General features: G+C 42.5%; 1 protein-coding gene across 14 annotated transcripts in view; it reads left to right on the top strand.

Moving 5' to 3' along the window:
* Positions 1–18062, top strand: part of LOC119655867 — a 290524-nt gene that overhangs the window by 92980 nt on the left and 179482 nt on the right. For all 14 annotated transcript variants that reach the window (XM_038061994.1, XM_038062020.1, XM_038062035.1 and 11 more), the window contains exons 3-4: positions 4471–4672; positions 4863–4964. In XM_038061994.1, coding sequence (XP_037917922.1) covers positions 4471–4672; positions 4863–4964 — 304 coding nt within the window. The remainder of the gene's footprint in view (positions 1–4470; positions 4673–4862; positions 4965–18062) is intronic.

Here is an 18062-nt window from a genome sequence, read left to right on the forward strand (position 1 = left end):
AACTGTAGTTATCTTTTTTGTATACCAGCCTGCATTGGATCCCACAAGACACTTCCTCCTCCGCAATTCGCTCCTCGCTTCTCTCAGCGGATATATCCAAACTCACTTGATGAACCAATCCAAACAAAATCCCGCAATGTGCCACGAGCGGGGTCGGTTTCGCCATTTGGTTCTAGAAATTTATCCCTTTGGCCTTTTGGTCGCTTACCATCGACTTCGATGTTCAGACCAATCTTGGCAAGTGAATTCTCGTTGGCGCGAATTACGTGACCATCGAAAACGTCTCTCTCGCAATTTTTCCACGGATATCCTCATTTCAGATGTTATCAAAACATGTCACGTCACTAGTTTAACGCAACATCTTCGTCTCCATTTCCGCAAGACACCATTCATTGTCTTTTATAGTCAGCCAACACTCGGAACCATAGATAGCGATAGGACAGACGATATTTGCTTTTGATATTGAATATTGAAATTTGATCCAATTTGGCATTTTATCCTGAAAACTGAGGGCAAGAAAATTTAATACCAAATGATTTTGTGGAAGGCTGGCTCCGCTCTGGTTCTTTGCACTTCAATGTCCCCTGGAGGGAAAATAAAGATAAAGCTAAAACTGCTTTTCAACCCTTTCGACTTTTTTCTTGAGGATCCATATTTTCCTAAAGTACATCAGGGAATCATGTCACCAATATGATCACAAACCCGCCCCTTCAACCGTATAAATGACGCGTCCCAAGTAGTTTATCCTATTTTCTGCTCGGAAAAAGGTCAACATTTTTTACTAAGAGTAATTAATGAGACTACTGACTAGTGTTCATTTCATTTACTGGACTAATCACCTACCTCCAACGATGTAGAGTCTGAAGTAAAGGTAAATCGTCCGCCATTGTTCCCCCATATACAAAAGCCTTCCTAAACGTTATTGATCGACGTCGTCTTGGCTTGGTCTGGGCGTTCCAATTTATGACCCATGGAACTTCAGTGTGAAAGATGACCCTCGTTCAGCGAAGGCCGTGAACCTACCAATGGGGGGGGGGGGGGGGGGGGTAAATACATTATACCAGCAACCTCTTTATGATTGTCGGCATTTGACCGGAGGTCGTAACGTGGATGGGAGGCTCTGGCCTGTCAGTTTGAGCTCTTCAAACAGCCGGTGATCGAATCAAAAATGAGTCGGTCAACTGGTCAGATATGTTTGTTTAGGCTGTAAGAGGATTTTATGGGCATTTTTATCGCTGGTGAACATTTTTGATAAATGCTCACACGCAAAAATATCTTAATTTTTCGTCTCATGTCCATCCAACTTTGTTGAACAGTTGAACTAACGATGTTGTGGCTTGTCTACGTGGATGGGGCTTTCAGTTCTACCGGTGGCCGGGTATGCTGCGGAATTATTCGGCGTACGTGGAAGGCCCAACTGAATATGGATGGCGGGTTTTAGTGATAGTTTCCTGGCTTTCTGATAGCTCCGTAATTTTACCACCATTCGTGCACTTCCTTTGGGCCTTCTTAAAAAAGGTTTGTCGTTTTTAAACGCTATTTTCAGGTCGATCGGTGCCTTTGTGGTAATGAGAAACTCCCCCAAGTGCCTGGCTTATTAATTCTTTATTATTTGTAAATGAGCGTTCTAATCATTTTTCGTATTATTTAGGAGTAGTGCGAAAAGGGGGAAGTGCATTTTTTTCGCAAAGACGGGGTTTCAAATGAAAGGAACTGATAAGTCTTGACTGGTGTTTGAAAATAGCTGAGTTACAACCCAAACTGTGCATAGCATCAAGTGCAAACAGGTACCATTCTCAGAGAATGTCGAATGAAAAACTCTAAAAAAAAGGCTATAATCATAAATAGTGATCAGGTTAAGATTAAGAGGTTAAGCGTTTTAAATAGTCATTAGTTCTCAGATAGGGGACCTGAAAAAATGTTATTTAAATTTTCCCATTTTTTCATATTTGTTGTTAGATAATTGAATCATCATCCTGAAGACAATAACCTAGGTGGACTTTTTTTCAGAACAGTCTTTCCCAGAACGAATTCGTGGCGGGAAAGATCCTTAAAAGCTTGTGTACAATCGAGTTCCGTGTCATACACAAATAGAACAATCATAAAGTGCGTTCATACCGGTCTGGCATACTTCATCGACCCACTCATTTCTCCTAGGCTGAGTCTCTTCTGCTGCATCCCTTACTGCACTTTTCAAGTGTTTTTACTGTTCGTCCTCACTATGTCCATTTGTACTGAGTTTGCATCTGACAAATTTGTAGGCCAGTCCCGATGTAATTTGAACCTATTCTTCCATCATGGGGCTCAATATTGAGTTGAGCTTCCGAGCAGAGCTTCTCTGCCCCTGTGATACGATTCGACGTATCTCGTCCGGAAGAAATAGTGGCTACTATGATATTTTGTACTTCAAGGAGGACACAGGATGCCCGTTTTGGTATGGTATGCCAGATAGTCTGTGTTCTCTTGTGAACGCAATCGAGCCTTAAATACTGTGTCACTTTTATTGGTTTGCTGAAGGCGGGACATAGCGTTGCTAAAATATACTCCTTGTTACGAACGCTTAAAGAGAACGAATTGCTGGTCTGTTATGTTAGGCAACATTACGCAGAAACAGATAGGGCTGTTGATCGACTTAGATCATACGGAAAAGGTGATTGAAGCAGTGCGGTCGAGCACTAATCGGAACCCTTGTCGTAAGCAGAAAATGTATGCATTCTAAACGCATACCTGAGATTAAAAGCTGACAGACGATATACCAAGCACCTCCTTACTCTTCGATTGAAGCGTCTCAGAATCGAAAAATCGAGAGGCGATTCCACCCTTCAAGTCACTCAATGATACTCTCTGCGCTGGTGAGCATTGGATCTTCCAACAAAATCTAGCCGGTGCATAACTCAAAATGTTGTCAACAATGGTTCACGGACAACGTTCTAGCATTTATTCGTGCAAAAACTGCATGTCGGGAAGCCCTCACTTGAACTTGTTGGACTACGAATTGTGAGACCTTTTGCAGCGAAAAGTTTTCCAAAAACGCCATCCAAATCTGGGGTGTTCTTTGTGATCGACATATAAACGAGAGTCTCAAATCTAAAATTTACCGCAATATCGTCTGTCCTGTCGCCGTCTATGGTTCTGAGTGTTGGCCGACTATAAAAGACAATGAACGGCGTCTAGAGGTAATGGAGACGAAGATGATGCGTAGGACTAGTGGCGTTACAAGTTTTGATCACATCCGAAATGAGGATATCCGGGATCTATATGGAGTTGCACCGATCGTGAAAAAATTACGAGAGAGCCGTCTTCGATGTTATGGTCACGTAATTCGCGCCAACGAGAATTCACTTCCCAAGATTGGTCTGAACATCGAAGTCGAAAGGCCGACCGAAACAATGATGTCTTTATACGCTGGGTAGCAAAGCCTCGTGATTGCATCTAGATTAGGCATTTGATAGAACCAAATGGCGAAATCGATCACGACGAGCCGACTCCGCTTGTGAAGGGGACAAAGGCTGAAGAAAAAGAAGAAGACTTAGCACCCTATCATACTAAATGCCTCCTCTCTAGGAGGATGGAGTGTCCAATATGTTGCAGTTATCTTACCCCCGTGATATGTGCCTACATTTGAATGTGATTAAACACTGGGATGTTGCCCTGGTCAGGGTCTTCATCAGCCTCCATAATTCACACTAGCTATTGTCAATCAGGGTGCGAATTGGTCGCTCAATAAAGATTGATCAGAAGAATTTACTCCTCTCCCTCCTGTCTTAGAGGAAAATTCTCATTATTAGAATTTATTTGAAGTGATTTTCTAGTAAACTCTTTATTTTGGAGGAAATTCCAAGCATTATTGGCTCCCGATATCTTATTGATTGAATCCACTATTACTAGGTATCTTTTTTACATGAGTCCACATACAATAATTAAAGATACAATTCCCATTCAACAATCTCACGGACTGCATTATAGGAAATATTAGCTTCCACATGGGCTAATTGTAACGCCCCATCCATTCTTTTCACGCTTCTATTCAATGTATCTACATAGATGGTTTCAGTTCGATTGCAATGAATATGTTATCCGATACCAAGGAAGTAACCTCATCAGAGGCGTATCCAACAAGAATTCGAACCAAGTAACATGTAATTTGACCATCACAATTAAGCCCTGCGTGCCTGATTATATATCCGATCCTCTGTACATCTAAATACCTCCAAGATGCAATGGAGCTTTCAGATGAAGAAAATTCCCCTGAAGACAATTTTTTAATTATAGAAGGAAGAATAAGTTAAGATTAAAAAAAAAGATACTTGTAAGACTTCGCTGCACAACCGCAACAATAACATTGAATTAGAATTGTTTCTTTGAATCCGCACCGAGATACAATAGATACTTCTCTAAAGTCTAATTTCTTAAATTATAAAAATGTTTTGAACAAGAACTGATTTCATAATTTATCTTATCTAATTTCAGGTACATTCACAATCCTACAAAAGTAAAACTAGTAGATTTAAAGGTGAAGTGTTTTTTCTGAATCTCGAGGATGGCTACTTTGGTTGTCAAGTTAATGAATCGACAGACTACTTACAACTATACGAACTATCGAAACTTTGCGACGGTAGCCAAGATTGTTTTCTTGGCTCCGATGAATTAAGCAAAGAACTCAAATGCACAAGTGAGTAGAAGATAAAGATTGTTTTTCTTACTATCTTAGTTAGTGATGTTTTCATTAGAAAAAAAAAACACGAATTATGTATTTATTTTTAATTTATTTCTGACATCTTTCAATTTGAATCGATGATTGATTTCTGTTGTTTCTTTAATTCAATTAAAATAACATTAATTTTTTTTTTATCTTTTCTCAGATGACTGTGATAAAGATGGCACTCAATGTATAAACGGTGTCTGTCTAAACGGCGTCTGCCATTGTAACGATGGTTACGGGGGATGTAATTGTCAAGTTCCAGGTGAGAAAATTATATTTAATTATATTTTTTGGCCTTTTCAAGTCAATACGATCAAATGCAATCTGATTATCATGGAATCTGATAGAGTTCTACCAAGATTGCCAGAAAAAAATCCTTATAGAAAAACTGAGGTATTTCAATGGATTTGAAAGTGTGTTGAACTGCAAGATTTTTCGGTTGGGTAGTTTCTGAGAATGGCCCCCTTAAAGGAATGAACACTTTCAACCCCTCGCACTCTCCACCTTTTGAACAGATGTTTAAACTAAGACCGGCTTCGAAAAGTACTAACCGAGACCTTTAATTTGATACCCCACATGGCTATATTTGATGAAAAAAAATGTACACCCCCCCTTTTGCATGTATAGGGCCCCCCTTAAATTCGTTGTGAAAGGATGAAACTCACTGTATGCGTAAGCATTCACAGTTCCCAGCTTTCTACCAAAATCGGTGTCAATCGCTGTAACCGTCTCCGAGAAAAATGCGTGTGGCGGACAGACAGACAGAAAAGACAGACAGACGGACAGTAAACCAATTTTAGAAAGAAATCCATCATTTTCTCAGTAGTTAGCTTCCAGGGTACTATGCTATTCATGAAGATATAAACTAACCCAAAGGCACAAGGGTATCTGGCGAAAAACATAATGGAACATTCTACAAACAACGAGGAAGAAAACCTTCTGAGTATTCACCACTATAATACTTTTTATTATCTGAATTTAAGACTCAAAGATAAAAATGCGGATTATCGAAAAATTCACTCCCAGGTACCCTTGTCATTTTCAAGCTCCTCCGTCACCCCTTAAATTTAGGGTAGTGAACTATACCAAGGTAATCATATTCAGTGGCATTTCTACTTCTGAAACGTACCTCCCAAGAGACAGACAGGAGAAGCAAATCCAGTGGCAAAGGAGCACGGAATGTCATTCCATATCTTTTGAGGTGGCAACGAGACAGCTAACATATTATTGGGTTTGGTTTATTGGGTAACGAGAAATTTAAGCTTTTTGGACCATCTCGAATGCATTTTTCGTCTCCTTAAAAGCGGACTTATTCTAAACGTTGAGAAATGCAAGTTCCTACAGAAGCAGGTGAAATTCGGCCATATGACTACCCCTGAAGGTATCCAACCTGACCCAGAGAAGGTTGAAGCGATAAAGAACTTTCTCCTGCCAACCACGGTAAAGGATCTGCGAAAGTTCTTGGGCATGTTAAACTTCTTTCATCGTTTCTTGCCCAAGACTGCTTATCATCGAACGATCCTTAATGCTTACTTCTCTGGGCCCAAATTAAAAGACTCCTGCAAGTTTGCATGGTCTACTGAAGTCCAGGCTTTTGAATCGGTCAGACAACAGCTTGTTTATGCAGCACTGCTGGCATTTTCTCAGCCAGATGCACACCTAGCTATGGTCGTCGATGCCTTAGGTGCACGCGTAGGCGCCGCTCTTCACCAACGGATGAATCAAATGTGACAACCGGTGAGCTTCTTTTCGAAGCCACTCAACCTAGGTTAACGTGATTACAGCGCCTACGATCGTGAGCTAATCGCCGCGAACCTCTCTGTAAAATATTTCCAATTCTCCCCTGGGAGCAGATCGTTCACCGTATTCACGGAACACAAGCCCCTTACTTTCACGCTTAAACGAAAGCCCGACAAAGCGGCCCCTCACCAACTTCGGCACTTGTATTATACCAGCAGTTCACTTCTGATATCCGACACGTGTCTGGGAAAGACAATGTTGTTGCAGCAACTTTGTCTTGAACCTCGAAGGTTATAGTCCCCGTCGCGGTCGATTATACGGTAATCGCTGAGGCACAGAAAGGTCCATTTACCCTGCGAGACCTCAGATAAAATACCCAGGCCAGTATTGAATGCAGTACACGATCTTGTGCACTCGGGCATCAAATCACTGCAAAAGACTCCTAACCATCCATGAAGAAGGACGTAAACTCCTGGGCCAAACACTGCAATGCGTGCCAGAAGTGCAAAGTCAACAAGCACGTGAGAAAGGAAGTAGGCATATTCCCTAGGTGAGACCAAGCGCTTCCACACCATCCATCTCGACATCATTGGCCCTTTCTAAGGCTCGGTACAAGTATTGCTTCACAATCATCGACTTGTTTACGTGGTGGCCTGAAGCAATACCTCTGACTGACATTAAGGCACATTCATGCGCCGAGGCCCTCTCTCGAGAATGGATCCCTAGCTTTGGTGTACCAACCATAAGAGTCACGGACCAGGGAATTCCATTCGAGTCTACTCTTTTCTCGGAATTGGCGAGCTCCTTAGCTCCAAATGGCATAGGACTACCGCATACCATCCACATTCCAATGGTATGCTGGAACGTTGGTACCGGACGAAGGGCGCCTTAATGGTTCGCGAAGATTCGTCGTGGTCGTGCTTCTTGCCTTTCGTGCTCCTCGGCTTCTGCATAGTCCATCGACTCTGTGGTAGGCATCAGAGCAGGGTTAAGCAACTCTGGCATGCTGCGTCTGCGCTGAGATGCAGTTTCGACGCTGCAGCCGACTCTGCCGCCCCGGCAGACGACAACGGAGTGCGACACTTCTAGGAACCTTGAGACGTGTCGACAAGTCCTCAATCGAATGGACACTCTTCAGAGGCCACTACAACCACCCTTTAGAAGTCTGGAGTGAGGTGAGCACTCGTTCAAGCCGAGGTTGAAAGTGTTTGACGACAGCAAAAGAGCGCCCACGTAGCATCGGATTCGCCCAGTGACCCCCGTTGGCGGGATCACATGGTCGGTTTGCCCCGCTGAACCCGCGCGGTTTAAGCTGGGGGCGGAGTGATGTGCACCACATCGGAGGCGCGGATCCCAAACGCCATAGAGAATTCGCCTCTGCCAAAGCATTGGCGATTCCGACCGGCGGACTTACTGACAGAAGACGGGGGTTAGAAAATGTCAAAAATTGCACTCTCGTGAGGGCTTTCGTCTTGTCGGCCGGCTCGTTGGCAACTTTCATAAAGAAAAAACAGAATTAAACTAAATTAAGTGAAAATAATTAAAACTAGCAAATAAGTAAAATCCCAAAGTTTGACTGAGGAGGTGGCAACGGTTTATTGGGTAAACGGAACCCTAAGGGTACAGGGCCCATGTAGTTGGTGTATCGAAGAGTCGATGGCGATTAGATGGTGTTCTTGTATGGGTTTCCCCATCCCATGTGACAATCCAGCGGTGCACACCAATGCACCTCATTACCTACAAGGCACTAGCACTAAACCTTATGCGCGGAATTTTTCTCGCGCATTTACCGTCGTCGATCAAATATGCGCAATGATTTTTCTCCATCATACAATTTCGAAAAATGGGTTAGGAGCTGAATCTCATGTGGATAGTCCTCTTGGTGTTTCAGCATTTACAGTGGAAGTCTCTCATTCAGATTCAAAGGCTTTCACTTTATGACTGGTTTATTGGTTTTTAACTAAGGTTCATTAAAAAATGAACCAAAATATTTAAGCAGAACTTAATTGTTAAAAAATAAGTAGTCTCTCCTCCTCCCAACTTCTGTCTATGATTCGCCCAAGGATATCTACTGGATCGAAAACATGGTTGCGCGAAGTCGTTCCATTCAATGTGAGAAAAGGTCGCATTGAGAAGTTTGATTGTTCGCCCAAAAATTTTAGCTATGAAGGGGGGATCGAAATGGGAATTGGTTGATGAAGGCCGAGAGGAAACAACTATGGTTGCTTTCGAGCACTATTTGGAGATAATCGGCGAAATTTGGTCAAAACCGCTTTCTTCTCGCTCTTTTGTATTATAGGGTTGATCGTTCCTCGTTTGATGAAAGATAAGTGTAGCACGATTCCATACTGATTCAAACTAACGAAAAGTTCAGGAAATATTTTAATGGGACAGTAGGGACCGCTGGGAAGTAAGCTTCGATCTCAGCAAAGGAATGAATTCGTTGGCTTCTGCTTCGAAAGAAATGTTTTGTATATAAGCAGTGATCAGATTTCCGTATTGGAAATGATCGACAAGTACTTTAACTTTTTCCAGGAGGAGGAATGTTATGAGAGAAAATTGAGATGGATGTCGCTCCCTTTTCTGTGCCTTAGCTCCCTGAAACTAGTCTATAGGGTACGTTGAGTGAGAGAGAATTGACCAAATGCTCGGTGGTAGCATGGAGGAGCGGATGAGAAAAAGGGTGGAGCACATCCTCTAGCTATTATTTGAAGTGTCTGCAGTTGATTTCAACAAAATCAAGGCAGAGCGAGGAAAAGGACTCCTGCATTCTTGCGTTTAAAATCAAGGAAAGGGAAAGGCATTTGGGTTTGGGATATTCGAAATATTAGAAAACATAAGGAAATGGTCTAAACAGGGTTAGTAACTGAGATGAAAGAAAGCTGAGGTGTTAGGCCTGATTTCAACTTTGCCTTTATTGATAATTACTCAAATGCCACTGACGTATGTCTTCCAATATTTTGGCATCAGACCTTGCGAAACTAAGTCTATTCTCAGTTTAGCCATAAATATCTCACTCATAAAGGAGGAGAGAGGGTTGTCAGTCAAAGCTCCCCTCAGCTGGTTGCTATATCCGATTTTGAAGGTCAGGCGGTTTCCTCTATACCGATCCTGACCAGCTTCATGTATTGTTTCTCCGTGCCTTTCTATTGTCTATCAGGTTACCTTATTGCTGACGTTACTAGCCCTTTACTGGAGCAACGCTTCTTTACAGAAAAAAATTAAAGGACATTAAGATCCCATCCTAGTTACGACCGCCTCAATCAACTGACGAACCTGAGCAAATTCACTTGAGTTGTTGCTTACTTCCATCTCAAAGTGATTCTCCATGCTTTGGAATTTCTTCATTAACCATTTGTTCACTTCATACCTAGGTAATAACGGGGACCAATTTCCCTCATCTCCTGACCCTAGTAGTACTAGGCTTCAGATTTTGAGTCTGCTATTTCCTAAGATTGAATTGCATTTCTTGATGGCTTTATCCGCCCCTTTGATGATTTGTGGAGGATGGATACTCAGTTTTCTGTTTGATTCATTCATCAAGCTTATAAATATAATAGATCCGGACTCCAGCCACCCAAGGATGAGCCGTATTTTCACAGACCCTTTTTAGAGTTAATAAGTGTGTATTGCATCAAATATATAACCTCGTTCTCCGAATTATGGACCCCAATAAAGCAAGATGAAGTTCACTAGGATGCCTGGAAACATCATAAAGGTAGACCGCCACCAAATTACATGCAGTTCTTAAGTCCAGGATGATCTCTACGCAATATTTCCAGTGAATTTAATTTTCGATCAAACTAGTAACTAATTAGGTGGCATCAATGGTTGATCTGGCTTTAAGGAATCCATACTTCTTCACCAACGTCTTTCACCAACTGGGAGCAATTTATTGTTGATTATCCGGTCATTGTTGCTTATTCCGCCACAAATTTCGGGCAGTTCCTCTTTGATGATTGTAGAACTGCTATCGTATTCAGAGACCTCTGGAAGCCACCAATGGCTCTCTTTTGCTAAGGAATAACGCCTGGATAGATTTTAAGTATAACGCATTTCTATAAGTGCTATCGCATGGGTTTTCAAGATGGTCACAGTAGAATTCCTTAAAGAATTATCTCTTGTTCCGCTGGATAGCCAGTGTAAGGCTTCTTTTGATCAGCTTTACCTTCTACCCAGTATTGGCTCAGTTGGAAATCAACTGAAGTTTACCCAAATCACTTTTCCATTAGGTGGATCTTCTGCTGGAAAATTTCTGGGCCGTAGGGAAAAACTTTATGCCCTCTTGCGTTATCCTCTCTACTTCCCAGGACGGACCAGTGCCTTTTAGGGTTAAGTCTGTTTTCTCAAACGACAGACAGCCATCCATTTTGAACCAACCCTTGGCCAACAACATCTATGCTGCCTTCACTAGTAGTCGCATTGGGGCCGTTTAAGTATCGCCATATGCTTTCTCAAACTCATAAAGGTTTTTCTTCAACTTCTTTTAACTTGAATCGTTCTTTCAAAGCAATGTATGTTAGATTTTCCTCTGGATGTCACTTCATGGAGATCCTTTGCGTCCTATATGTTTATGCAAATCTTATATTTTTTTAAAGGTACTGGGGTATTTGCGATAGATGTTAGATTCGCTTACGCTGCATGTTTTCCAGATCGAAGCTTTTCTGTGTTCTTTGGATCTTGGTGACACTCCAGCTGTGGTAAGGTGTGGATCTCCACGTAAAATACATTGTCCTTGCTGGGTTCAATTATCGCTGTTGCTTACTTCATTGCTTTTTTGTTTAGAACATTAACCCATTCACAGTTTTCTTCCCGCTTGAGCTTTGCTTTAATTGCCGATACTCGGGCTTGGGACACCGGCTTGTACGAAATTGCTACTTTCCCCTCTTACCTTGTAGATACCTGTTTATTCCTAAGAGATTGGATGTTTGTATGTTCATTCGAGAGAGAGAGCATCTCATCCTTTTTCCGGGATTCTTTTATTTAGCCGTAAGTCAATAGTGATGCGGTTTAGTCTTACTTGGGCCTCCATTGATACTCTTTGGGCCGGCAGGTTCCGTCTTTTTCAGGAGCTCATTCTACTTCTTCTCAGCTGCCATAAAGGACCCGAATAATTCCTATTATATTATGCTGGTTTGGTGCACGTTGTGCTTTTTCTTGATGAGCTCATTAGGCTCAACTATTTTCGCACCAAGTTGCATACAGGTAATTCCTCCGGATCAGTGCTCTAAGTTTCTATTTTCCTTGGCCCAATTACATATCCTGGATTTTATCCTTTGCCATCTTTGGCATTGCGGAAGATCCTGAAATTGCCGAGCTTCTCCTGAATGGGTTCTTTTCCTTGTCCTGGAGTACCTCCTGCGGAAAATTTTGAAGAATTGTGGCTGGTATCGATATCACGGTTTACTTTCATCTTGCACCGTTCACATGAGGTATATCTTCCTGGGATTATCATCTGGGTTGATTCAACGGTAGAGCTATCTCAAGACTCCAAGGAAAATTAGCGAAGTTGGCCGTGCATTTCTCCTAACACTCAATAGCTACTACACTGAACTGTCCTACCGACACCTGCTTGTACCCTTCTATGCAAGCTGGGTTCGGAAATGTGGAGGTTCTTTTTGGCACTTCAGTCTTTTTTATGCTCAACCGACAGAGTTAGCTGACCCATCTGTCTCTCCGAGAGTAGAAACTTCATTGAAAAGGGTCGAAATTTTGATATACGATCACAACATACCAGGACCCAGTAGATACCAATGCAGGGACCACAGAGGTAGCGTCTTACTGGTACCTAAGGTACTAGACAAATCGGATTAGGGTGCGATCCAATGGCATTCGAGACATAAGATCCGGTAAAATCATGGTAGTGCCTGTATATGGCGCCTAAACTTCAAAATACTATTTCACGTGGCGAAGTTTAACTTGTTGTTTAGTAGCTTCATTAGGTTCCTGCACACGTAGTGTATCTCTTTGTCAAAGAGTTTCTCTTCCTTTCAGTTTCGAATTTTTTTCGAGTTTTCACTGGGGATAATCTTTGAAGATTTGTGTCTGCTTAGAAATAAGATGTCCTTGCTGGGCGATGGGATTTTTCCCCGATAAATTTTTCGAATATGATAAATTGTAATACTGAAGGAGGAATGGAAGAAAGATAGCCCTGATCACTCCTATGTTAGCATCACAAAAAAAAAATTTGAGAACCTTGAAAGGGTATTTTCTCGGAATCCACCTACATTTAAAGAAAGCACGCAACCGTGCTCTCCGCCAGTCGACCTAGACAATACTTTTATATCACCATTGCCCGTTTATGCACATACAACACTACCAAAGATACAATTGAGTTGTTACAGTCTAGCCAAGATGATCTGCAACTTTGCACATGGAACGCAGCCAATCTCATTCCGTAGATACATTCAAACACAACTTACAAAATCATCACTATATATCCGGTCAATAAAAGATACAATAAAAAAAAGTTTCGAAAAAAAAAAATCATTTCCACTCAATTCAGTTTTCCCATTTTCGTGCCATTCAACACACTCCTCTGCCTATCACGAGTGCATAATACAAATGCAACACAGTTAAATGTATTAAACGATTTTAGTTGAAGTAATTCATGTCCATTGTTGCTTCTGTTGGAGGACTGCATTGGTTCAGGCTTTTCGTTACGCCTTCGTGATTTTCAGGTGGATTGCTAAATGTGAAAATTTTAGATGCATATTTAAATTAAAGTAATGAAGAAGGCATGCGGGAACGAATATTAATGAGAAATCGTTATGGTTTGTTTTGAATGGATCAGTTTCTATTGAGAAATTAGCATTTGAAAATATTTTGAATCGACGACTGGAGTACTCTATGGATGTCAGCAGCTCATTGTGACTCTCTCAAGATAAAAGTGAAAGTACTAAAGATGAGATACATCTATTCAAAAAAGTTACTCCAGGTATCTGACTGTGGAGACCAACAAACCCAAAAAAATTCAAAACCAACTAACAAAAGTCAACTCCACTTCCATTCGATGCTCATGTCGCAGAGCCATCCAAATATAATTTAACCATTGCTACCTTTGGCACCCGTTGTTACCTAAATATTCTTTGGTTTATGTGTATACGAGGGCGGTCCGATAAGTACCTGGCCTCTCCGCCCGATGGCGCTACTATCGCAAGAAGTATTTACTGTCGTGTAGAACATTCTCGTAGACGGCTACTGTCAAAATTTTAGTCGAATAGGACTTGTAGTTTTGTTTTTAGCGCGTGTAGAAGCGGGCGTGCGGGCGAATTTTAGAAAAATGGAAAAAGAACAATATCGGTCGGTGATTCGATTCTTGTTTTTGGAAGGGAAATCGCGTAGCGAAATCAAAGAACGCTCGGATGCTGTGTACGGTGACGCTTCTCCTTCGATGGCGACCGTCAAAAATTGGTTTAATGAATTTCAACGTGGTCGCACGTCAGTTTTTGATGAGCCACGCCCCGGTGCCCCGAAAACGGCTACTGTGGAGAAGAACGTTACAAAAATCCATGACCTTGTATTGGCAGACCGCCGATTGAAGGTACGCGAGATAGCCGAGACAGTAGGCATCTCAAAAGACCGCGTGGGTCATATCCTGCACGAAATTTTGGGCATGAGAAAGCTGTCGGCGAGATGGGTGCCGCGTTTGCTCACTCTGGACAACAAGCGCAATCGTGAAACCACTTCAGAGCAGTGTTTGACGCTGTTTAAGCGCAATTCGAAGGAGTTTCTTCGTCGTTTCGTGACCGTCGACGAAACATGGATCCACTGGTACACTCCAGAGACCAAGGAACAGTCGAAACAGTGAACTTTACCCGGCAAACGTGCTCCCAAGAAGGCAAAGACTGTGCAATCGGCAGGAAAGGTGATGGCCGCCGTTTTCTGGGATTCACAAGGTGTGATCTACATCGACTACCTGGAGAAGGACAAAACGATCACAGGGCTGTACTATGCCGAATTATTGAGCCGATTTGACGCCGAATTGCGGAAACAACGGCCGCATTTGGTGAAGAAAAAAGTGCTCTTCCACCACGATAACGCACCGGCTCACACTTCCGCCGTCGCCACGGCCAAATTGGTCGAATTGGGCTACGAACTGCTGCCCCATCCACCGTATTCCCCAGATTTGGCCCCGTGCGACTATTATTTATTTCCTAACTTGAAAAAGTCACTCGCCGGGCAGAAATTTGAGTCGAATGAGGAGGTTATAGCCGCCACGGAAGCCCACTTTGCAGACCTCGAGAAAACGTATTTTTCAGACGGGTTAAAGAAGTTGAAGCATCGCTGGAAGAAGTGTATCGAGTTAAAAGGAGACTATGTCGAGAAATAAATCGCCACTTTTCAAAAATTTTCGTTTTTTTTTGGTAGGCCAGGTACTTATCGGACAGCCCTCGTAACATATGCGTTTTGAAATTCAACTTCTGATCGACCTTACCCTAATATTGATCGTAAAATCAATGCTAGCCACGCCAGTAGGAAGATTGCACCACCACTCACTGATATGCCCTCATTTTTGAAGTGGCGACAGTACACTAATGCAACGTAACATCTTCGTCTCCATTCCCGCGAAGCGTCGTTCATTGCCTTTAGTAGCTCAGCAGTCCGATCCATAGGACGTGACAGAGGTTAATAAATGCAAACTAACTTTACGGGAACACAACAACCTTTTCGACAACCAATAGTAATCTGGGTGCGGGGACATCACTTCTTTTTTAGTGCATGTGGAAAATGCTAAAGGGTCACATTTGGTGCCTTTCATTCAGAAATATCCCAGCAACTCCTTCCCAAGCTCTGAATATTCAAATAAAGTAGGGTGAATTTGATCTTCATTTAACAACCTAAAGCAACCTAGAGAAAACAGGTCATTGTGGACTCTCCGCAGCTGCCATTACTTGAAACAATCCTGAATGTTTCCCCTATTAAGCCGTCGATTGTCAGGTGCAAACGTGATCAATCTTATGGTCATGCAGTAATTTGGAAATCTCTGAAAAATATCAAATGATTTGGTACGGGCGGATCCTATGATTTCATGTTTTTTGTTTTTTTGTGGAAAAAAGCGTCTACTGGTATGTCTGTTCTGCGGGGTAAAAGTGGCGATGCAAAGATCCTTCTGTATTGCCCATAAGCTATGAGAGCTCGTTTTATCTTTGGTTTACATGATTGCTCCCAAGAAGTCTCTAAACATAAATAACTCCCCCTCCCCTCGTTTACCGTGTTTTCCTCAATTAGTAGAGCAACAGAGCCCAATTCAGCTTACAAAAACTGTTTCGTTCGAAGCGTCTCACCATTACTGTACAAGATGTAATCTTGAGAGACTTGAGAGAAGAGTCCTCCGAAGAATTGTTGGAGATGGGTATCATTGTTGAAGGATGGACGATTCTATAAACCATAAAGTGATGAAATTTATGAGCGAAGTCATGTCGCTTTGGTTGCGGTTGAAATCCTGCCTAATCCATATGAGGGAAGAAGATACATCCCGAAAATCTATAAATGCTACATCTATGGTAGAAAAAGTTATGGCTGATGCCGCCTCAAATAGGGCGATGGCGTAGACCAAGGCGCCTGATAACTATTAGGGATATTAAATTGACGAACTTCGACGCCAAACTGTCTAGAGTGTAAGTTCTAAGGTAGGCTTAGACCCAATACCGGTTTTTGTCCCATTGGTGATGATGAATAAGGCAAGCTTCTTCAAAGCACTCCAACCGTGTGGGATTTGAATAGTTCTCAACCGTCAAAGACTTGGCTCTCTAACGATTGATTTCTGGGAGAATTCCGCATTTGGTGGCGCAACAGTTCCCACGCCTTCATTCACAAAAGGTTTGGCCTTTTCTCCCAAAACTTCCATTGTATGTTTAGGAGAAGGATAGGATTTAATCTGTAGGCCCATCCATGGACCGAGCACTCAGATAGATTTTCCGCCAATGTATGGTCCCCTCCGCGGGCAGATACATGGTGAAAAAGCGCACTGAATATGATGCAATTTGCTCCCGTTTTAACCGAGGACCATACTCGTATATCCCTTGCCCTCCAACGTCGCAGTGTTCACAAAGCACGCGGATGATGTTCTCCCTTCCCTCGAGTGACGAATATCCAACATTCGACATGCTCTGCCCTACTCAGTTCGGTGCGCACAAGGGTGATTCTAAGTTGCCTGCCAGAATTTATGTCTGAGCTTACCCGTTGAAGCCGCTTTCAAATAACAACAAGAAATAACTTATTTAACTTGACTCCGGTCCAGGGTCTAACATTTTTTTGCACGGGCACTTGCGCAGAATGGTGAATTATCCCCCTGATATTTTACCATTTTTATGGGAAACTCCCACGGCAGCGATCAAAAATTAATCTGCTGTTTCAGATACTTAAAAAAATTTCTTTCTCCTGCTTTTGTGTTAGTTTTCCTACAAAAGGGACCAGCTTCATTTTCTCTCACTGATTTGATCACCACCCAAAGTGAGTCCCAGTACAGAGCACGTAAAATCATAGCCCATTGCTGTTATGCGTTTTGTCCGTATTCCCGCTGGAAGAAAAATATCCTACGTCGAGTGTGGGTTTCTCCAGCTTCCCACCTTCCTCCGAAGATTCAGCTTCCTAGCGTTCGATTTCCCTATCGCACCTGGTAGCCCAGAAACGACCACTTTTTCATTCCTAAGGATAATTATAATAATCATTGACGAGACAATCCAATTGGATTAGGGCATTGAAGAGTGTCAGAGCACTTCATTCAAGATAGTAACGGTAACCTAGAGGGCAGTAATAGGCAATGTGGTCAGCATTGGGCTCGCCCGTGATTATTACCCTGATTCGACTCAGGTACTCATTCGCAGCTGAGTCGACTTTTATCCGACGTCAAGTCACGATAGAAATCCCACTGCTACCAGCGAGATCAGCGCCAGCACTTCCGTACGACAGTCCAGTACTCTAACCACTGAACTATCCAAACACTAAGGCACTCTGCCTTTTTTAGCAGTGCCTTCCTCTGCCGTCGGTTAAGAGCCCTCTCAGGTTCACAGCGTTAGGTTCGCATGGATCAAATACCGGTCTTTTGGTGTCCTTCTGTCGTTCTTCACTTTCGCGAACCTCCGAGCGATTTAGCCAATAGTACCGCAAGCGAGTCAATCATAGTCGACTTTCAGGTACCTCAAATAGAATGAGGACAAATTCAGGAGGCCAAAAACCAAAATCGATATATGACCCCCATGGAAAAAAGATAAAATACTTTTAAAATTTTAGAGTATATTCGACCCTCAGGGTCACTTATTCTAGTCTTTGAGATATCTAAGACATTGATCAGCGTTGCTTTCATTCTCCACCTAACCAAACTAATTTTGAGTACCCTTACGAGCTCCCCCTCGCAGACCACCTTGTCGTGGAGCCTGTAGCAGTTTACTACTGCACTAATGATGTCCAACGTGAATTGTAACTCTTAAAGTGGAAGGAAGTCACAGGCTTAGAATCCACCCGCAATTTTAAGTAATCACCACGGGGAATCTTTGGAAGACCTGCTCCCCACTTCAGTGGAAAACCTGCTACTTCCTTAACGGGAGGAACTATAAATCTGATTACGGCCGGGCGTAATATTGTTGCCTAATTCTTCCAGAAAACAGGAGAAGAAGGC

Source organism: Hermetia illucens, chromosome 1, assembly GCF_905115235.1.
Source record: "Hermetia illucens chromosome 1, iHerIll2.2.curated.20191125, whole genome shotgun sequence".
Lineage (NCBI taxonomy): Eukaryota > Metazoa > Arthropoda > Insecta > Diptera > Stratiomyidae > Hermetia > Hermetia illucens.